Source organism: Phascolarctos cinereus, unplaced genomic scaffold (assembly GCF_003287225.1).
Source record: "Phascolarctos cinereus isolate Bilbo 61053 unplaced genomic scaffold, phaCin_HiC Scaffold_2;HRSCAF=192, whole genome shotgun sequence".
Taxonomy (NCBI): domain Eukaryota; kingdom Metazoa; phylum Chordata; class Mammalia; order Diprotodontia; family Phascolarctidae; genus Phascolarctos; species Phascolarctos cinereus.
Window position 1 is genome coordinate 246,975,629 of NW_027555625.1, and position 22,769 is coordinate 246,998,397.

General features: G+C 43.4%; 1 protein-coding gene across 1 annotated transcript in view; it reads left to right on the forward strand.

The window, feature by feature from the left end:
• The window catches only part of CDH4 (cadherin 4), a 448,736-nt gene extending 428,269 nt beyond the window's left edge, over positions 1-20,467 (forward strand). The window contains exons 11-14 of the mRNA XM_020981500.2: positions 2,886-3,119; positions 13,212-13,351; positions 15,774-15,938; positions 19,865-20,467. Coding sequence (XP_020837159.2) covers positions 2,886-3,119; positions 13,212-13,351; positions 15,774-15,938; positions 19,865-20,071 — 746 coding nt within the window. The 3' untranslated portion in view covers positions 20,072-20,467. The remainder of the gene's footprint in view (positions 1-2,885; positions 3,120-13,211; positions 13,352-15,773; positions 15,939-19,864) is intronic.
• Positions 20,468-22,769: the final 2,302 nt, after the last annotated feature.

Sequence of the window (22,769 nt, forward strand, 5' to 3'; positions counted from 1 at the left end):
AATTGCCACTGAGTCAGAGGACTAGGAACTAGGAGAGAGTTCAGAGATGGCCTAATCCAAACTCATTTTGTAGGTAATGAAAGTGAGTGAGGCCCAAAGAAGTCAAGCGGTTTGGGCAAGGATTTGGACCAAGGTACTTTGACTCCAAATCCAGTGTTCTTTGCCTCTTCACTCCCTCGTTGCTGTTGTTCAGTGGTGTCAGACTCTTCATGGCCCCGTTTGGGGTTTTTGACAAAGACACTGTAGCGGTTTGCTATTTCCTTCTCTAGCTCATTTTACAGATGAGGAAACTGAGGCACACAGGGCTAAGTGACTCGCCCAGGGTCACAGCTAGTAAGTGTTGAAGGCTAGATTTGAATGCAGGTCTTCCTGCCTCAGGCCTGGTACTCTCTTCACTTCACCACCTAGCTGCCTCTTCACTGCCTAAGATTGCTTAATGACTAGCTAAACCGAAGGCATTTTTCCTAGCGAATGTCAGCGCTTGGATGAGAAATGCCATCTGATAAGGAGATGGAAGCCACATAACATAGCCAGAATAAAACTCATCAGTCCCCAGGGAGAGGTACAGAATTATTTTGCTAGGCCCTGTGTTGTGGTTTCATAGAAAGCCAAACGGATAGCCACTCTCTTCAGCCAGAGCCTAAAGTACTCAGGTTAGTGGAGTGGAAATAGCTGCCATGAGCTAAGACACAAGACCTGTGTTCTAGCTTGGCCTCTGCTGGGATTTAGTTACGTGTTTTTGAGCAAGTCACTAGCTTTGCTTTTCTCCTCTCTGAAGCAGAAGATCATAACGACTGCCCTATCTTATGGCCACATAAGATAACAGATGGGGGGAAATTTTTTCAAAAGGGAAAAAGTGTTGGAGAAACCTGAAAATACTGTTACTTTTATTTTATGTAGGTATTACTTCCTTTCCTCTCTAACCCCTCAGGCTCCCAGAGAGAACATCTCAGGGCTTGACCTGTGGGGAATGAAGCCTTGACTTCCCAATATATACATGCTTGGTCAGTGGTGGGAATTATGAAACTCCCGCAAACGTCTTCAGGAAATATCTGAGTAGAAACTCTTGGTGTATCCAAGCTAGTTGGAGGCAGAGTATAGAGCCTGCAGTGAAGAGGGACTTGGTTTTTCTGCTAAATGTGTGACAATGGACAAGTCACTGGACCTCTTCTGAACCTTAATTTCCTCATTGTTTAAATGGAAATAATGCCTGCGGTATTTACCTGATAGGACTGTTTCCCTAAATAAGATAATCAACCAATCAATAAACATGTGTTAAGCATTTACTCTGCCAAGTAAATTGCTGTGGAAATCTTAAAGGACTATGTATACTTTTATACATAACCTGCTCGTGTATATGTGGTATCCCCTCAGTAGAATGGAAGTTCCTTGAGGACAGGGCTTGCTTTGTTCTTCATTGGAATCCCTAGTGCCTAGCATGGTGCTTGGCATTTAATGGGAAGAGGTTCAGAGACTTAGAGCTAAAAGAACATTAAAAAAATCATTCAATCTAACCCCCTTATTGAGGGTCAAAGAAGCTGAGCAATTTACTTAGGGTGGTACCACCAGTGTCTAAGGCTAGATTCAAACCCAAGCCCAACATCCAGTCCACTATGTCACGCTGCCTCTCTGCTGCTATAATTATCACTATTGCTAACCCCAAATCCACTCTATCCAGAGGCTTCCACTGTCTCCCTGCTGACCCACACGGACCCAGCTCCCAGTATGTGACACGCTTGAGAGTCCTTGCCTCCCTCCCTCTTGCTCTGGCTGGAGTAAAGGGCAGCAGGAGGGAGACAGTGAAGGAAAGGCTGTTGATGAGTGCCAGTGTGACATCCAGAGTTAAGTGCTCTCCTGTCAGAGCTTTGTATAGGAGAGCTTGTTAAGCTCAGCACCAAAGCCTGGAGGAGGAAGGGCACTCACCTGCAGTCACAACTCGACTGAAAAAAAAAAAAAAGAATGTCTTTAAAACAAAAACTGGAAACTGGAGATGCCTAATTCATTTTAAAGAATTCCAAAATCTAGTTGGGACCCCACTAACATAAGGACCCAGAGCAGAATCAGACTTATTTTTAGAGAGGACTAAACTTTGCTAATTGATCTAAGTTATAGCACCTGTTATCGGACTCTGAGCTTCCTGGCCTAGCAACACCCAGGCCATACTTTTCATTCTCTCCCTTGCCTCTTTCTTTTCATACTTGCCCCTTTCCTATTTATCTTTTTCTCTGTCCTGTATCCTCCCTTCATCATTCTTTTTACCCCACTTCCTTTCCTCTGTCATTCTCTCTCTCTCCTCTGCTTTTCTTCTACCTTCACTTTTTTCTTTCATCTCATTCCTTATTCTCTTTTATCCTCTTCTCCTTTCTTTATTCTCTTCCTCTCTTCTCCACCTCTCTTTTCCCTCCCTATCCCCTCCTTTCTTCTTCAATTCAACATTTATTAAGTGTCTACTATGTGTCAGACACTGTGTGAGGTGCTAGGGAGGCCAGAGACAAAAATCAAGATAATCCCTGCCCTTATATTCTCCTTCTCTACTTCCCTCCTCTTAAGTCACTCTCTCTTTCTCCTTCCCTCTCATCCTTACTTTTCCCTTTCCCCTATCTCTGATTATCCATAGGTTTTAGTATCTCATAGTAAGCCCCTTTGGAAAAAAGCACATGGTGAATTCAACTAGGTGCCGTCACCAACGCCTTTTAGGCAGATCATGGATCAGGGTTAACCCACTGTCATGGATTTGATTAGAGATAGGTTTGGGAGTATGATGACAGTGTCCCAGCTTCCCTCTTGCTTAGGCATGCAGAGCCCCCACAGCTCAGCAGACATAGCTTGTATTGGGAATGTTCCCAGCAACTTCCACTCATCGTGGTCTGCTTGTTTTGCTCCAGGTGACTATGCCCAGCTCAGCTTGCGTATCATGTACCTCGAGGCTGGAATGTATGATGTTCCCATCATTGTCACAGACTCAGGGAACCCGCCTCTATCCAACATGTCTATCATCAAAGTCAAAGTGTGCCCTTGTGATGAGAACGGAGACTGCACCACCATTGGCGCGGTGGCTGCCGCCGGCCTAGGCACAGGGGCCATCGTTGCCATCCTCATATGTATCGTCATTTTGCTAAGTGAGTATTGCTTCTACTGGAGAGGGGAGGCAGGGGAGGAGGGGCATCCATGTCCGATATTTGTGCCCAAGTTTCACCAAGAAGCTTACATGTACCAGACAAACTGCTCCCTAGACTAGAACCCCTAAGAATACGTAAACTGTAGCTACATAGGTTTTCTGGGAGGATGACATGGGATATTGGCAGAATGGTCTGATACATGTATTTTTAACTCTCATAGTTATGAGACCTTACAATAACATAGTTTTAAGGAATCATAGGGATCATCCAGCGTCCGAGTCTTATATTCTATAGAAGAAGGAGACAAAATGATTTTCCCCAGGATCACATAACACTGCAGCTGGGACTAAATTCTTCCCTCTACCACATATTACCTGTGTGATCTTGGGTGAGTTACCTGTGTGATCTGGGCCTCAGTTCCCTTATCTGTAAAGTGAAGAGATTGAATGAAATGGCCTCGAAGGTCCCTTCCCTCCCTAAGTCTACAAGAACACTGCCTCACTAACTTGGTTCAGATTGCTTATGAGGAGAATGAAAACCAGATGGAAGAAGAAATGACTAAAACTAAGAAAGGAACGGTGAGACACTGAGTAAGTATAGGGTCACATTTAAATACGAGGCCATCTAGCCCACCTTTGTCCCTCTTTAGTCTATACCTCCAACTATGCATGTTTTCTCGCCAGATGGAATGTAAACTCCTTGAGGACAGGGATTTTTGCTTTTATCTTTGGGTGCCCAGTGCCTAGAAGAGAACCTAGCAGCTAGTAGGTGCTTAATAAATGCTCATCAATTGATTAACTGATTGATAACATAATAAGTATATTTGAGAAACATAAAAATAAATAACTCCATGATGTCAGAGGTAACAAGAGCCAAAGAAGGGATGAGATTTCTTGCCTTCAACTCTAGGGCACGGGAGGCACTATAGTAATATGCCCATAGACAAAGGTAGGTCAGGGTTGGAGTGGGGAAGGGTAACATTTGCTATCCAGATTTCAAAGGGTAGGGGCCAAGCTGATGGGGATCATCCCATGGAGCATGTGAAGAGCTGCCCTGGCCCAGCACTAGAGGACCTGGCTCTTTGGGACAATGAAGTAATCCCCTTATTGGTCTCACCATGGAGACAAGGGGTGTCCACATTAAGGAAAAAAGATCAGACAGGAAGAGAAAGGGAGTCAAAGGGTAGGGGTCATTCTCTTTAAGGTCCACTGAGAGGGCTGCTCTTCCTGGCTTAGTAGCCAGTCCTTCTGATACAGACACCCCTTGCTGACATCCCAAGACTAAGGGCTCAAGAAAGAGACTGCTCTGTCATCCCAAATTACCCCACATCCCTCATTGCTAAGCTAAGCAGTTCAGCTCATGCTCCATGAGCTTATGCCCCACAGACTCAAAACCCCTCCCCATTCCCGTAGAGATTTTCTCCAGGGGAGTTGGAGGAATTGGGAGAAGCAAAGAGATGAAATCCTGTGTGGCCATTTATGGAATCATGGAGCATCAGAACTCTTAAGAACATTTTAGATACTTAAGTAGCACAATAAACTTGAAATCAGCAAGATTGGAGTTCTAATCCTACTTCTAGCTATGAGACTGACCCTGAGAAAGTCATGTAACCTCTCTTAGTTCCCTCATCTGTAAAATGGAGATAATTATAGCACCTACTTTACATGGTTACTGTGAGGCTCAAATGATATAACATACATGACACAAATGATCTACATAGAGCACTTTGCAAACCTTGAAGTGTTACATAAATGCCAGCCTTTATTACCTTATTCATAAGGCAACTGAGGTTCAGGAAAATAAACTTTCTAAAGGTCACATAGTGAGTTAGTGACAAAGTCAGGACTCAAACCCAGGTCTTCTCCCTCCTAGTCCATCTACCCTCCCCCAGCTGATAGCAGAGCTATTTTTGCCACTGTCCACTGTGGGAAAGAAACTGAATCACCACTTGGACCACTGTTCTGAGGCATCAGCTACCTGTGAGCAGCCCAAGGGAACCCTACTTTAAGCCCTACTGAGGCCAGGAAATGTCCTGTTCTTATTTGCAGTTTTGTTTTGGTTTGGTTTGTTGAACCTTAGGAATCTGCCTTAGTGGGTAGAGAAAGCTACTTCTCCTCTAAAACCCAATGAAGTGGTCACTGGCCACATCCCAACATTGAACCAAGGCCCTTGAGTTTGGGTTGGACTACTTGAATTCTGAGGAAGGGACAGCTGGACCAAATACACACTTTCTTGGACATCAGAACTGAGCAGAGTCATATCTTATTGTGGAAAACAATTGGGAAAACAAGCCAAGGATTAAATGGGGGAGGAAGAGGCTGGAGCGGGTACATTATCCTAATGTGCTACAGCATGTGGGTGCCAGGCAGAGCTAATGGCATAAGCTCTGAGATCTCCATTTAAACACACTGGGCCAGGGGATGCGTGAGAAGCAGAGAGATGGAAAGCTGTAACTTGGGTTATCTCTAATGGGAGTCCCACTGCTTCTTCCTGCACATTGGGAATGAATATTTACCCCAATGCGTATTTTTTTTCAGCTTCCCGGGTTTCTGTCCCTACTGTGCCAAGCTCTGCTCAAAGTTATAACGTTATCATTTTTATCTTTGAATTTGCATAAATTTAGTTAATGTTAGTGCTCATGAAAATGCAAAAGGGACCAAAATGCACAGGCAGCAGCCCTCTGGGGCCCTCCAGCGTTCTTTCTTCCTCTATCTCCTCCACCTCCTCCATCAGGGTCTCTCACTCCTGTCCCATGCTTTAGCCAAGCAGGTAATAATGCATTCATGTAAGAGCTTCAGAATAGCTAGAGGCCCAGGGTCACTCCTAGAGGCCCATCACCTGGTAGCCTTTGACCCTAACTTCAATTTTGGTCACCACTGTGCATGTTTCTGAAGGAGGTGAGCCAGATCTGGCTGCCACAGTCTCGTCACATTGGAGGTCGGGGAAGAGCAATGCTTGGGTCCCTCTCCTCACTTATCCATGCCTCCTCAAAATGTTTATGATGTTCTAGGAAACTGTGAAAGTTTGCATCAGACTTTCAGAAGCTAGTGGGGAAAAGATGAAATCCAGGCTGTAGGGGGTTTTTTATCCTTTTTTTTACAAAACTTAACTTCAAGGTGTACAAGGTAACCACTTGAACATTCTGTTGACTAAAATTACCTTTGGCTGAAGGGCACTGAATTAAAGAGGTTCTTTTCCTCATTTTCAGATGCATTATCCCCCTTTAAAGGCTGGTTTTTATTAGCAAAGCTTATTTTGACATTCATTGTCAGTCTAATTGACTTTTTTATGCTTGAGAGCTGAAAAAGCCACATGAAGGATAAGAAACGTAATTTATGATGAGTGGGTTTGGGGAGGGAGTGATGCCAATTGCAGGGAGGGAGTGGAGAAGAGACATTTTCACCAGTTCTGATACTTTTAAATTACACGGAGCTTGGCAGTGTGACCTGGCATTCTTGAATGAAGAATGTTTGACCTCTGGCTCAAAATACCTACCATCAGCTTCAATCCAGTAAGGCTGCCAGAGCAAGGAGTGTATGTGTGTGTGTGTGTGTGTGTGTGTGTGTGTGTGTGTGTGTGTGTGTGTGTGAGATCAATTAATCAATCAATAGGAATTTACTAAGCACATACTATGTGCCAGGCACTGTTCTAGGCACTGGGGATATGAAAATAACTACTCTCAAGGAATCCACACTCTAATGCAATTACCTTTGCTTTCACTTTATTTGGTGGGCACAATTCTCACTTGGCCAGTTGGTGTGGGGCACAGATCCATGATCACCTACCCATATAGACAAGTCTCATACCCAGATTCAGCAGGAATCCATGCAGCCTAATTAATACAATGAAGTCATTCTTCCAAGTGAAATGGGAAATATTAAATGAGAAATATCAAAACAGTTGATAAAAGATGTTAACACTTTAGTGGCAAAGTGGATAGAACACCGGCCCTAGATTCAGGAGGACCTGAGTTCAAATCCAGCCTCGGACACATAACACTTAACTAGCTGTGTGACCCTGGGCAAGTCACTTAACCCCATTGCCTAAAAAAAAAAAGATGTAACACTTTTCCCCTTCAAAATCCCTCTTGGAGCCTGAGTCCTAAAAATATCAAACCAGTTAGTATCTTCAGGAAAAAGAACATTGGCTTGAAAGCTTAGTCCTGGCTCTGCCACTGACTCTGTGTGACATCAGACAAATCAGTTTCCCCCCTTTGGGCTTCCCTTTCCTCATCGGTAAAACGGAGGGAAGGAGGGACATTGAACTAAATGATTTCTAAAGTTCCTTCCAGCCCAATACACTCTAGTATTCTGATATTCCTTCCTATTTGTTTCTTTCCTTCACTAGCTAAGTTCCCGAAGTGTCCAGGTACTGGCTAGGAAAATCACAGGCCACTGGGGAAGAGAAACTCGTTTATTTGGTTTGTTAAGTTAATAAAAAATATTTTTTTCAAAAATAATTTTTAAAAAAGAAATGCATAATGAAACATATCATCTCTGGGGCTTAGATCCAGAAGAGATGGTAGAGGCCGTCTAGCCCATCTGCCTCATTTTGTGAATGAAGAAAGCCAAGACTCAAAGAGGTTTAGCAACTTGCCCAAAATCACACAGGTAGTAAGTGGCAGAGCCAGCACCTCTAACTCCAAATCCAGCCCCTTTTTGTGGCCCACCATCACCAAAAAAAAAAAAATTGATTTCTAGGTGACTCCATGCAGAGTCCAAATGGATTTGTAACTAGAGCAATGCTGCTTTTTATTCTGTCGTGGGAATAAATTGCAAGAACAAGCCCAACTTTGACTACTGACATGCTAAAAGTCTCTCCTGTAAGGAAGTTCTGACAGCATCGCCAATGGCAGGCTTTCCCACCAGGTGGAGAAAGGGAACATTGGAAGCCAGTGTAGCCCTTACAAAACCACCTTTGTGCACCAGGCAGGTAGCTTGTTGTGAATGACTCTTAGAAAACAGAAAAGGACTTGAAAAAGCTCACTAAATAGCTCAGGGGTTTTATGTCAGAGATTAGAGCTATATTCTCCTACTGCTCACAAGCGGATCTCAGCTAAGCATTTAAAAAAAAAAAAGATGCTGAACTCTGAAAACTGCACCGTGAGCAGGACAAGGAGGCAGCCAGTTGGCACTGAGTGCCAGTAATTAGCTGTCCAGTCCTCTTCTAGTCACTTCAGCACCTCCGTGTTGGGCATAAATACCACAGCTCTCAGAACAAGGAGAGAAAATGAGGTAAACTGCAAGCCTTCTGTTCATCTCAGCTTCCAGAAGGAGCAGGGGCCGCTTCATTCTCCTGCTTTCACTGGTGCAGGGTAGAGAGAGGAAGTGAGAATGAAAGACTTGGGGAGGGAGAGGGGAGGCTGGAACGCACAAGGCTTGATGTTCTTTTTTTAATCCATATCTTTTGTTTTCATATCACCTTCATTTCTGAAAATAGCCCTTCCCCTCCCCCTACCCAGAAAGCCCTCCCTTATAACAAAGAACAAAAAAGAAAGAGGGAGGAAGGAGAAGTAATTCAGCAAAATTACCCAGCATCTCATCTGAATCTCAGAGGATATCGTAGATTCAGAACTGAAACGGACCTTAGAGGTCACTGATCCAACTCCCTCATTTTACAGGTGAGGAAACTGGAGCGATTTGCCCGAAGTCACACAGCTAGTGTGGGATTAAGGTCTTCCTCCCTTATACCACTGAGCTGCCTGTGCAATGTTCTTTACCTATGGTCCTCCACCTCAGCAGAGAAGGAAGTGAGATGCTGTGATTTTTTTCCCCCCACAATGGCTTGTACACAGAGAAGGAAATACATTTGAGGAATTAGAAAGCACTAACATTTGGAGTAGATGATGGAGAAGGATCAGGGAAGGCTACATGGAGGAAGAGGTTATACCTGAGCTGAGCCTTGAAGGATGATATAGATTCTGAGAGGTATAGGTATGGAGGAAATATGTCCCAGGCCTGGGGGACCACTTATATAAATGCCCCGAGGTGAAAGATGGAATGCCAAAGTGGAGGCAAAAGCTAGTTTGGCTGGTCCAGTTTGGCTGGGAGGTAGAGTGCCTGGAGAGCGTTCATGTGAAATAACACTGGAAAAGTCAGTTGGAGCCAGGTTGTAGAGAGCTCTACATGCAGATTACAGCCAAGCAGAGAAATGAGCCACAAACACAGATGATTACAATAGACCATATTATAGGACCGATGCACTAGGGAGTTGCAAAATAAAACTCTCTGTCCAAGGATGAAGATTATGAGAGATCAGAAATCTACCATGATCCACAAGCCCAGAGATCTCTCCCAGCTCCCTGTGAGAACCTCCCAACTGGGAATGATCAAATCATTAGACAACGAATCTTTGCAGAGCACCTACAATGTGCCTAGCACTGGGCTCAACACTTACAGGGATTCAAAAATAATATCATATCACATCTGCCCTCCAAAGGCTTACAATCTAATGTAAAGAGTGAAACTGAGGAAGTAAACAGCAAATGATAAGCGGGCTTCTTTGAATAATGAAGTTCTGGGCTGCATCATTCATTCAAAAGTGCTATAGAAATTCAGAGGCTATCCCTTCCTGCTCTTCATTCTCTGATCTCAGAAATCAGTGAGGGCTGAAGGGATTGAGCAAGTCTCCATGAAAGAGGTGGACTTGGGAATGGCTCTTAAAAAAAGATGGGTGAGGGGCAGCTAGGTCGCACATGGATAGAGCATCGGCCCTGGAGTCAGGAGGACCTAAGTTCAAATCTGGCCTCAGACACATCACACTTACTAGCTGTGTGACCCTGGGCAAGTCATTTAACCCCAATTGCCTAATTAAAAAAAAAAAAGATGAGTGGCCTCTGAATGGGCACTGGGTAGGACAGTGGGCATTACGATGAAGAGGACAATAGAACATGAAGATGTGGGCATGATATCTTGTGGTGAAAAGAGCACTGGACTCTAAGTCCTACAAACTGTCTTTGAGCTCTAGCATTTACTAGCTGTGCAGCCCTGAGCAAATCACTTTGAAAAGCTACACTACAGTTCCCTCATCTGTAAAATGGGCGCGATAATATTTACACTGGCTGAATCCTAGGATCATTGTGGGAAAGGTCCCTAATAAATCTTGGAGTGCTGAATCATTGTCATGATTATTTTAAAGGCAAGAGTGAGAAAGGTGTGAAACAAAGGTGACTAGAGACAAGAAGATCAGGTAGCAGAAGACAGAGAAGAAAATTCAATTCAATCAGCATTTATTTAAGCATTAACTGTACCTGACGATAATCATAGCCAGCATTTCTTCACATCTTCACATCGCAGATCACTTCACATCTGTTGTCTCATCTGATCCTCACAAGTGACACGGGCGCTATCATTATCCTTGTTTGACAAGTAAGGAAACTGAGACTGAGTGAATTAAGTGAATCAATTAATGGAGTGATTGCTTAAACTGAGATTTCAGTGAATCTTGTTGTGTAGACCATTGCCCATGCTCACATGGTTAGGAACTGTCTGAGACAGGATGTGAGCTCAAGATAGGGACCATTCATTCCTGTGCTTCATTGGTATAAGACTCTCAGATGAGGGAACTCCCTTTACCAATCTGGGTCAGCACCTTCTCTGCTGCTTATGTCTTAGACAGTTGCCTAGAACAGTGACTTGACCTGGATCACACAGCCAGTACAGGTCAAAGGCAAGACTTGAACCCAGGATTTCCTGGTTTTGAGGCTGAGTCTGTTCACGATGCCCTGTAAACATGCCTTGTGTATGCAAGATCTATCCAAAATAAATACAAGGTAATTGGGGATTGTTCAGTTGTTTCAGCTGTATCTGATGCTGTGTGACCCCATGGACTTTGTCCATGGGGTTCTCTTGGCAAAGATACTAGAGTGGTTTGCCATTTCTTTCTCCAGTGTGTTCTCATTTTACAGATGAGGAACTGAGGCAAATAGGGGCTAAGTGACTTGCCAGGGTCACACAAGTGTCTAAGGCTGGATTTGAACTCAGATCTTCCTGACTCTAGGCTCAGTACCCTATCCACTGCACCACTTAGCTGCCCAAATAGGGATCAGGAACACTACTAACAACTGGGGGGAAATCAGGAAAAGCCTCTTGCTGAATACAGCCCTAAAGCTAAGCTTTAGAGGGAGCTAGGGGCTCCAGGAAGCAGGGGTAAAAGAAAGAGAACACTCCAGGCATGAGGGATAGCCTATACAAAGGCTCCGAGGGGAGAAGAATATTATGTACAGGAAGCAGCTAGTCTGGCTATGATGCAAAGCATGTAAAGGAAGAGTAATCAGCTGGGGGGGGGGAGCTAGAACCAAATTGTGAAGGGCAATAAATGCCAAATTAATGGGTTTCTATTTTATCCCTAGAGGTAATAGGGAGCCACCGAAACTTCCTGAGCAGAGGAGTGACATGGTCAGCCTTGTGCTTTAGAAATATCAATTTGGCAGCAATGTGGAGTATGAAGTGGAAAGAACAGTGACTAAAGGCTAGAGAACTAATTAGGAAGCTAATGAAATCAGTAGTCTAGGTGACAGGCAATGAGGGTCTGAAATAAGCTGGTTATAGTGAGAATGGAGAGGAGGGAAAGAATGCAAGCAATGTTGCACAAGTAGAATTGATGAGACAGGCATTGTTTGGATATAGGTTGTGAGACAGAGTGAAAAGTTAAGGATGACTCCTAATTTACAAACCTGGGTAGATGGAAGAGTGGTGATGCCCTTGACAGGAATAAATAGAATGATATACACTCAGACACAGAGACAGTATGACAGACGTAGAATGAGTAAGAGTCAGGAAAAGAGAAGACAAAAACTGAGACAAGGGGCCGGGGGCAGAGAAACGAATAAATGTATAGTGAAAAAGAAGATGCAAAAGTGAGAGGGAGGGAGAGAAAGAGAGAGACAGAGAGAACAGAGAAGAGGAAGAAAAAGGAAGGGAAGGAGAGAAAGAAAATCAGGGAAAGAAGGGAGGGAGGAAGGGAGGAAAGAAAAAGAAGGAAGGAAGGAAAAGGAAGGGAGGGAGGGAGGGAAGGAAAAGAGTAAGATTGAGAGTGAAGGAAGAGGGAGCAATAAGACGAGAGCAGAGTGGGAGATATAGCTAGAGTGATAATACTTTTAAAGGCAAGAAAGCCTGTGCAGGACATGATTTTCTTATCCCCAGTCTTGCCCTGCTGTGCAGACAGGTCCAATCCCTGGCCTGGTTGCACTTCTGCCCGCAGAGCCTTAGCTAAGCTTAGCTGTGCTCTGATTGCTTACGGGCTTAGCCCAACTCCTTTGTCATCAGGAGGGCAAGTGTATGCTAAGCCATCTCTGCTTTTCCTGCTGTGTATTTTGAGAACTTGGGAACTACAGCTGCTTCTCCAACTTTCTATCTTTTTCTGCATTTAGTGAAAAAGTTGCAGTGCTGGGGAAGCATCATGCTATAGTGGAAAGGAGACTGGATTTGAAATCAGAGATCTTCCATTAGTACAATCTTAAAAATCCCACCATGGTTTCCTCCTCTGTAAAAGGAAGGCACTCGGTGGAATGATCACTGAGATCCCTTCCAGCTATAGATTCCAGGCTTTCCCTTCCAGTCTTGCTTAGCCCAGACCGGACATTTTTAGATATCCCAGTACTGATGTTGCTTACAATGAGGTTAAATTCTAGCTCTAGTACGAACACTGCTTTAATAAAATTGGACCCACAGAGCAGAGGTGTTTGCTTCTGCTGCCAATGGCTAACAAAAAGCTGTAGTCAGTTCCCCACTCCCCACCCCCAAGACTTGACAGCCTCCAACAAGGAAGTACAAGATATCAATCAGATACCTCGGGCGTCTCTCTTTCATACACAGGATACCCTTCTAGTCCAATTTCTTCATTTTAGAGAGGAGGAGACTGAGGCCATTTAAGTGACTGTCCATGATTACATAGCTAGTAAGCAGCAGAGCTGGGAATAGAACTCAGGTCCTCTGACTCCAACTCAGCCTTCCTTCCAAAGGCACAGATGGGATTTGAGCTGAGTGGAGAGGGAAGGAATGCATAGGCAAAGGCAAGGAGGTGGGAATTAAAGGACACCAGTCTTGCCTTTTGCAAACAATGTTCTCATGTGTTTGCTGGGTCTCTTTGTAGCTATGGTTCTGCTGTTTGTGGTATGGATGAAACGCCGGGAGAAGGAGCGGCATACCAAGCAGCTGCTCATTGATCCTGAAGACGACGTCAGAGACAACATCCTGAAATACGACGAGGAAGGAGGGGGTGAAGAAGACCAGGTGAGAGGGTTGGGCTCACTCTCAAGTCACTCTCTTTGTTGCTCGGTCCCTTCAATACATTAGTTATTTTCAAGCTGTTCAGTGTTCGAGAAGAGGCTAAGGCTGGAAAAGATCAAAGCTGGATGGCACTTGAGAAAAAAGATGGAATTTCAGTCACTGGAGTACCTTGCACTCACCTCACCAAATGCTAACTAGCTTTTTGAGTATGATCTCCCTCAGGAAAATGCTAACTTTCTCCTTTCTCTTCAGTCAATTCAATAAACATCATGGAAAGAGCATTGGCTCTGTCAGAGTCAGAGGACCTGGGTTCAAATCCTATCTCTGACATTTACTTCCTATGTGACACTGGGCAAGTCTCCTGGTGCCCTGGACCTCTTTTTCCTTCACTGAAAAATGAAGTATTTGGATTTGCTGTGGAGGAAAAGGGAAACATGATCCCTAAGCTTAGGGAGCTCACTTCCTGGTCGGGAAGCTGTTTTTCTTAATTAATTGTTCCTATTGACCCATCACCATCTCTGCCAGACATCACTAACTCACTGAGTGCTCCTAATCAAGTCATTTCCCCTCTTTGGATAATAGTTTCCTCATCTGTAGAAAGAAGTGGGATGGATGATCCCTGTTCTTCTTCCCATCCAGGACTGTCACCCTCCCCCAGTGATGGCAATTAGATAGTATAATGGATAGACTGCCACACTTGGAATCAGAAAGACCTGAGTTCAAACCCTACCTCAGATGCTTACTAGCTGTGTGACTCTCAGCAAAGTCACTTAACTGCTTCCTGCCTCAGTTTCCTCATCTGCAAAATGGGTATTATAATAATAGCAGCTACCTCACAGGATGGTTGAGAATATTGAAAGAGATCGTATATGTAAAGCACTTATATACATGTTGGTTATTATTATTTTAATATCAAAAGATTGGGATCGTGCCATGTAAACTGGTTTTACATATGTATGTATATGTAGATACACACACGTGTGTGTGTATGCGTGCGTCAGAGTGCATCATTACTATTCCCAAAGACAGTGGGGTATGTTTCAGAAGAGCTGAGGAAGGAAGGAGCTTCAGGCCCTTTCTCCAGAGATAGGAGGGAACAGCAATGATACCTCTCTGAGGAGGGCTTGGCTCTAGGGAGGGCGTCCCAGGCCTACTGAAGCCATCACCTGCATTAGTACCTTCCTACCTATGGCTACTTACTATCACAGTATCTTCGCCCTGGTATAGTGGAATATAGTTGCCTTAATAGTTTCTAATAAGCCTTTAATTTTTCTCTCCCTGGTTCTCATTTGTAAATGTCTAAATGTGTTTGGAGATTTTATTCCTTCCATTCATCTTTCTTTTCTTTTGCAAAGCTGTAGTAGCCAAGGTCTATTTCATAATTGAGCCTCAAGCTAAAGACAGCTTAGCTCAGTTTCCCCACTCTCATTTGCAATACTCTTAGACATTGAAGATTAGGGTGAGAATATCTGCCAGCTCACCCAAAGTGGCTTGTTCCATTGCTGAACAATAGAACAAGCCACTTTGTTCTAACTCTGATGGTTAGAAATTTCTTCCTTTATATTGAGTCAACAACGACCTCCCCGTAACTTCCACCTACTGGCCCTGGTTCTGCCACCCAGAGTTGCACCAGAACACCAGTAAAACCTCTCCCATGTTTTAGCTCTTCACATAGTTGATGACATCGATGCTATTTGGACCCTCAACCACATGGCTGTAACTGAATGAAGAGGGGGCATAACTAGCATCTTACCACTTTCAAATGAGTTATCCTGGGTTGATTCTTTGTGTCCGACAAATCATCATTCACAGCACTTTATACCTTTCCCTACAGGGTGTTTTTCCTGACCTTGTTCTATGCATAAATAGCCCAGTGCCAACAGCCATCTCTCCTCAATTCAGCTGGCTCCTTCCCGGGTTCCCAGGACTGGTTGATTATGTGGATACTTTTTTACTTTGGCCCCATTCTCTTTAGTCTTTTGACTATACCCCTTTTCAAACCATTTCCCCACCCCTATCATATTCTCTGCCTATTAATTGCTTCTATTTATTGGTCCCCGCTACGTTAAGGGATAGGACTCTAATGTCCCTAAGTTTTCTTTTTTCCAAACTAAATATTAAGTTTGTGATTGGGAGTTTCAAATACCTTGATCTTTAATTAAACATTATTGATTCAGAGAAGGAAAGGTTATATGGAAGAATGATCAGACTTGCTTAGTTTCAAGCTCTGGAGTCAGGTGAGATTTCCATTTAAATCCTGTTTCCAATACTTGCTAGCTACATGACCATGGCTAATTCGTTTAACCACTTTGTAAACTATAGAGGCTATATAAATAAGAGCTATTATCATCATGATTATTATTATTTAATGACCTCCAACAAAGTTTTCTCTAGGTCTAACTCTGTACCTTTCCCCTTGTTTTAGGATTATGACCTGAGCCAACTTCAACAACCAGAGACAATGGACCATGTATTAAACAAAGCACCAGGTGTGAGACGAGTGGATGAGAGGCCAGTAGGGGCTGAACCCCAGTACCCTATCCGTCCAGTTGTCCCCCACCCGGGAGACATTGGTGACTTCATCAATGAGGTAAGCCTTTCCTAACACTCTAGAAGGGGGTGAACTAACAGGGTAGGATGTAGAGTTATACATGGAAAGAGTCTTCAGAGCCTGGTGGTGTGCAGCTACAAAAACAAAATTTGCCCAGACTCCTTGGAAGAAAATATTACAGATATGTCAAAGCCAGGCATGATTCCAGAATGCAGTTCTGGACTTCGTGTTGCAGATGCCAACTTGCATCTGGAGGCACTCTAGACTGAGTTGCCTGAAAGCTTCCATTGACCATGATTCTTAGAGACTTGGCTCCTAGCCCAGAGAGTCTTTTTTTTTTCCTTGTCAAATCAAGTGAATGTGCTTCCTTTGAAATGAAAAGATTAAGAAGTTGGCCTTGGCATTAAAAAAGAGAGAAAGAGAGAGATTGAAGACTGGACACACCTGTAGATAGAAAGGGCTGTCTCCTAAAGGGTACTTCTTAGAGAAGTGAGAAAGGAACAAACATTTATTAAGCACCTACTGCATGCTAAGCACTTTACAAATATAATCTCTTTTGATCCTCACAAAAAACCTTCAAGGTAGGTGCTATTATTGTCTCCATTTTACAGATGAGGAAACTGATGTTGGAGGATACCAAGTGACTTTCCCAAGGTCCACCAGCTAAATGCTTGAGGTCAGATTTGAACTCATGTCTTCCTAACTCTAGCCTCAGTGTTCTATCCACCTCACCACCTAGCTGCTTTTAGAGGAGATCTAAAAGTCTCCCTGACCAAAAACTTCTACCTCATTGGCTTGCTCTGGCACCTGGAATTCTACCATTAGACATTCCATTGGCCATCACTTTAACAACGTGGGATTGATTGCCAGACTAGTAACTGGGAATCTATCCCCATTCCACCATCACTGTCACCTAAGCACTAGGGTGCAATTAAATAAACTGCCATCAGGTAAATCAGCAGTTCTTGGAATATATTCTCACAGTTCAAATATACAAATAGACTTTCCATAGGAGTGGCCAAATGAGTAGAGAAAATATGGAGCACATTTTTTTATCACTCACTTATGCTTTTCCTATTTAAAAATAGAATGTTTTTTAAAATAAGTAACTATAACACTTTAATAATCACAGTACATAAAAATACACTTAAAAGAAGGCGTTAAAGACATGTAGAAGTATCAGAACCCTCTGGCACAATTAGGTATCACATTTGCTAGTTAGCTGGTACCTCATTTTTATCCCACACTTAAGTAGAAGAAATCTAATTTACCCAAATTTTTTTTTCTTTGAGTCGAACGTTTCTCTTAGTGAAGAAAACTTCTGACTGTTTAGATAATATCCGCATCCCACAATAGAAAGTAAGCTCCATGAGAGTGGGGACTGTTTTGCTTTTTCTTTGGTATCTCTAGAGACTAGCCCAGTGCCTGGCACAGAGTTGGGGCTTAAGAATGATTTGTTTTTATTTGAATTGAAGCTATTGGTCCAGTTGTAGTCCAGACAAAAGTGAACTGTCCAATATGATCCTTCTTCTTCCAAAGCCAGAAAGAGGAAAAAAAATGTACATGTATGTATATGTGCATATATATATATATATACATATACACACATGTACATGTATGTGCATGTGTTATATACATATGTGTATATAATGTGTGTGCATACATAAATGTATGCATATACATATATTTTATACACACACGTACATACACATATATACACATAAATATACACATGCACATGTATACATATATTTTTATACACACACACACACACACACACACACCCCATGTGTTTGTACGTCAGCAAAGCAGCACCCCATGACTTTTCCATCCATTGGTTGCTCAGGCAGGTCATTTCTTAGCACAACAAGGTTTTCCTTCACATAAAATGCTTGTCATTGAACCAGGTTTCTAGAGAAAAGCACACAGAAAGTCTTTTTTTTAAACATCACAAGTTCCCCATGGCTTTTACAGCTTGAGCTCTGACAAAAATTACATTCTTCCAAAATGGTAAACTCATAAAATGTTAAAGCAAGAAGGGACTTCCTAACATAGAATGTTAGAATTGGAATTGATTGATTAATTGATGGAATATCACTCAAGTGCTTACTTTGTGCCAAACATTGTTCTAAATGCTCAGGATACAAATAAAAACTCAGCCCCAGCCCTCAAGGAGCTCACATTCTAATTCAAAGAGATAACACACATGGAAGGCCTCAGCCACAGAGTAGATACAAAGGTCCAACGGTCTGAACAGTACAATTCCAGGCAGATGGTGAGGCCCAGGGGACCCATGGCTTACTGAATTGTTGGTGACTCTCTACTCATCATTAAAGTGGTATAAGTGGCTGTGTCTCTATGACTGTTGGAAAGACCATAGTAGGGCAGAGGGTCAAAGTGTTTTGGTTGTTCCTAGCTTCCTCCCAAGGGGATACAGATGGCAGGAAAGAGCAATGAGGATGGCAGGAAGGTTGGAGGGGAGGAGAAATCCCAACAGGAGCTGTATAGGGAAAGGTCTGAGGCAGGGAAAGGGATTCTTCATGGATTTGCCTACTGTAGGCCCTCTGGTACATAACTGGACGTGGGCAAGGAGTGGACTGAGTGGGATATCCCTATGGCTTGGTGCTCTCTACATCCTCCTGTGCCCTGTAGAATCACTGGAAGGGACCTTAGAACATAGACCATATATAGATGATATAGAAGAGAACTCAGAGTTTGTCTAATTCAAAAGAAGAAGCTGAAACCCAGAGTGCCTTGCCCCAGATGACATAGCTAAGTGCCATAATTTAACTTCCTGACCTCCAGTCAAGAGAGTTTCTAAAATCTCAGGCTATGCCAAGATTTAGCTTTGGAAAAACACACATATATTTCAATAGAACATGATTTTTCCACAGAACTCTGAAGTGATTTCTTCCCGTGGTGACTGGAACTTGAGGACTTTGCACTAAGAGGTATAGACAGGTGAATGTCATTGGCCTTGTGCCATCCGAGAAGGTAACAGAAAACGCAGAAAAATGTTGTCGTCACTCCTCTAATTCACTGCCTCTGTAAAAGGAGGTGAAACATGAATCCTAATTTGAGACAGTCCCTTCTTCTCTCTTCTGTCCCAGAATGTGTGAGAAATTGTTTTTAGCAAATGGGATTTATATTTAAATGTGTGTAGCATAAACTAGTTACATCCTTCCCTTCTGGAGTGAGGATAAAGGGCTTTGAGAAACCATTTGGAGACTGCAAACTCGTGAAATGTGTGCACATTGTCCTCAGCCTTGATGGGGAAAGTAGAAAATGCAGTCCTTCGAGGTTAATTAAAGGATTTTTCATCTTTTAAAAGCCCAAAAGATGTTATCTAGTCATGACAATATTCCTTCAGGACAAAGTTACCTGGTGCAAGCCTTATTTTGCAAGTGGGCAAACCAAGGTAAAGAATGGAGGAACTGTGGAACAGATTCCATATCAGGAGTAGAGGATTGGGCCTCAGCTCTCCAGCAGTGCCCTGAGCAGTTCGGAGGTAATAGGGATGCTCCTTCCTGATCTTTGGATAACAGCCCTGTTCAGGTCCCTAGAGCAGTTCTGTGGAGAGGAAGCTTCTTGAGGATTGGACTGTGGAAACAAGATCATCAGATCATAGGATAATAAACACATGCAGAATAACCACGACTCCTATGCATCCTCAACACTTGGATGTGCTGATATCTTTTTAACTCCCCTGTGTTGTATCCTCTTATATGTTTTCATCCCATATAATTACCTTCAATAGAGTCATAATCATAGAATCTCAAAATTGGAAGGGCGTTAGGGATCCTGGTCCAACCGTTTCATTTTACAGGTAAAGAAGTGGTCCAGAGGAGCTTTAGAATAGCTTTGGGGACAACTCAGGCAATGCCTTCCTACAATGGTGCCCCACTCATCGCCCCACCACCGGATTCCCCATTGCCTCCTTAACGCCTTGTCTTTTGTGAACCCAGGGGTTGCGAGCTGCAGATAACGACCCCACAGCGCCCCCCTACGATTCCCTGCTGGTCTTTGACTACGAAGGCAGTGGTTCCACAGCCGGCTCCGTCAGCTCTCTGAACTCTTCCAGCTCTGGAGACCAAGATTACGACTATCTCAACGACTGGGGACCCAGGTTCAAGAAACTCGCGGACATGTATGGAGGGGGAGATGAAGATTAACTGACCTCATATTCTTAGAACAAAATAAAAAAAAAGCGAACGGACAGCAGAGAAGCAAGAGCTGTACAGAAGTGGCAGCTTTTTTAATTACTCCCCCCTGCTGACTGTATTATTTTAGTGGTGAGTTAGGAGTTACTTTTTTTTTTTCCCAGAACATTGAGCTGTCTAGCATGAACACTTGTTGTCTCTGCTCCATTTTTTTTTCTTAAGTGTCAGCAGGGTTATGGCTCATTACAATATCCACTTTATGACTAAGGAGAGTGAAAGGCACTCTGTCTTAACTTGAATTTCTTAGAACAGAAGTACTGTTTTTAAAAAAAAAAATTGAAAGTGCCTTTTGGTACATGTATCAGATTCCCTCGATCTCAGGAGCGATTAAAAACAAACAAAAGTTTCGACCATCATGAGCAGCACTCTCTCTGACCCCAAGCTAGTTCTGGCTCTGAAGGAATAATGAAGGAACCATGGGGATTGTTTCTGGTTTTTGTTTTAGGGTGGTCTTTTTTTTTTCATTTTTTAAAAGAAAAAATAAATAAATAAAAGTGGATGACTTGTTTCACAAAACTAAAACACACACACATACACAAAACATAATTTGGGTGAAAATCCAAATAGGTATTCTTTAGTCTTCTGCAGGTGGTGGTATAGTCATCTTTGCTGTTTATAGTTCAGTGTTAACAGATGCACTTATCACCTGGGATCCCTCTTCTCCCCTGGCCACGATTGAGGTAGCCATATTAGACAGCCATGTTGATTAGCCTTGGGCTATGGGCTCCTCTGGAAAGTCTCCACTAGGCCTGGTGAAATCTCTCTACCCATATAACCACTGAAAGGCCAAAGGAGCATCTCTTTGTGTTCTGCCTTCCACAGGTTTCTGGCTGCCCCCAGGCTACTGAGTCCTGTAACTAAATCCTGGCAAAGCTACATGTTGCTGTCAGGCATCATCACTGATGCATAGCCATTCTCAAGGACAGATACTGCTTTTTTATCACTTTGACATTTCACAAGGACCCTGCCGGCCACCTTCCCACTCAGTGTTAAAGATGTGGCCTGGCTTCATTAGCCCAGCGCCCTCACCTCTATCTCCCTTGTCTAGTAAAGTATTCGTGTTCCAAGCACCAACAGCCAAAGTCAGACAGCAACGTGTAAACCAGCTAGTGTGTGTCCCCACCACCCAGTGGGTGCTTGACACTGCTCACTCTAATCAAGTTCACGGGGGAGAACGGCAGCTGTGGATGAAGGCATGCTCACCCCGTGGTGCGTGCTCCTGGCTGTGCTCCAAGAATGCCCGCTTAGCAAAAGGTTTCATAGCATCCAGAGAATTGAATCCCAGAATTAGATAGGGTAGTAACTACCTAGTTTGTATGTAAGGTCATTTTGAACCAATAAGAAATAGCTATTAGATTTGAAAACAACCTTTTTCCCCATTACCGATTTGGACTTGTAGATTTCTGTCTAATGTCTGTGAGATGATTTCACCTGCATGGATATGTGATATAAACCATGTTTCTTGGGTTAGAAGCCACCTAAGTCCCGTGTTATGAGTCCCTGGGTAAACTGTGTACTTTTTTTTATATATTCTGCAACTGAGTTTGAAAAGAATATGGTAAAAGTGTCCAAGTGTTTAGCTCTCTTTTCCTTTTGATTCCAAGTCTATGTGTGGCGTCAGAAAGTGACTGAGGATGATGATTTTTTTTCCATGATGAGAATGATTTTGAATGCTCAATGTTAAAGGAGAGAGAGAGACACAGGGATCCCTCTGGTAGAAAACGGGTCCCATTAAGGAGAGCATACTGGGCTGCTATAGCTTACCCGTGACGAACATGCTCTTTGTGCATTTCCCATTTCACCAGAGTCTGTCTTCCCAAGACGCAACTTCTGTGAATGAAAGAGTACTTGGAACGTATGCCATCTGGACTCCAGAGGGGACAGAAGGAATGCAAAATATGTACTCTTTCCATCTTCCATTTGCAATCCACTGTGTTTTCCCCATTCACCACTTGGTTGGTGAGGAGGAAGAAGCTTAAAGGGAGATTCCTGAGAAAATGACATCACATTAGACAGGAACTCAGGAAATGCCCCCAAAAGGTTGATGGGTTGACAGGGGGACATCCCTCTAGTGCACCATGATAGTTTTGTGGGTTTTGCTAAGTAAACTGCACTTGGTAGGGAACCCACAGTCCCCATACACAGCATCCTCCCCATCCCTTTCCAACACAGAAACCTCTACACCCACCCCAAGGTGCCTCTTACTTGGATACTCCCCTAGTATTCTGGTGGCTCTTCCCTGCCCCCATCATTTCTTGGAGAAAGGAGTGGTGAGTTGATGTTCTCAGCCTATGACCCTTTTTCCTATGTTTTCCCCATTCCTTTAAGGTACATATATGACAAACAGTAGAGTGTCTCCCAATTTAAGGTCATAGTTGTGCCTCACCTTCACCACCCCCATCCCTACTGGTTCTACCTAAGTGCACTGACTGTGGTGTGGATCAGTCATTAAGGTCCAGACAATGTTTCTGTCTCTTCTTGTACTTTCTCGAGTACTTCAGAGGAAAAGGAATGGGAAGGGTAGGGAAGGGGAGGTAGGAGATCCTTTCTCAAATGACTGAGGGTGAGGGGCCCTCCGCTGGCCTATTTTTTCCCTCTATGCAGGCAGCCAGGTCCCCAAGGAGATGTACTCACTGAAGCCAAGAGGGAG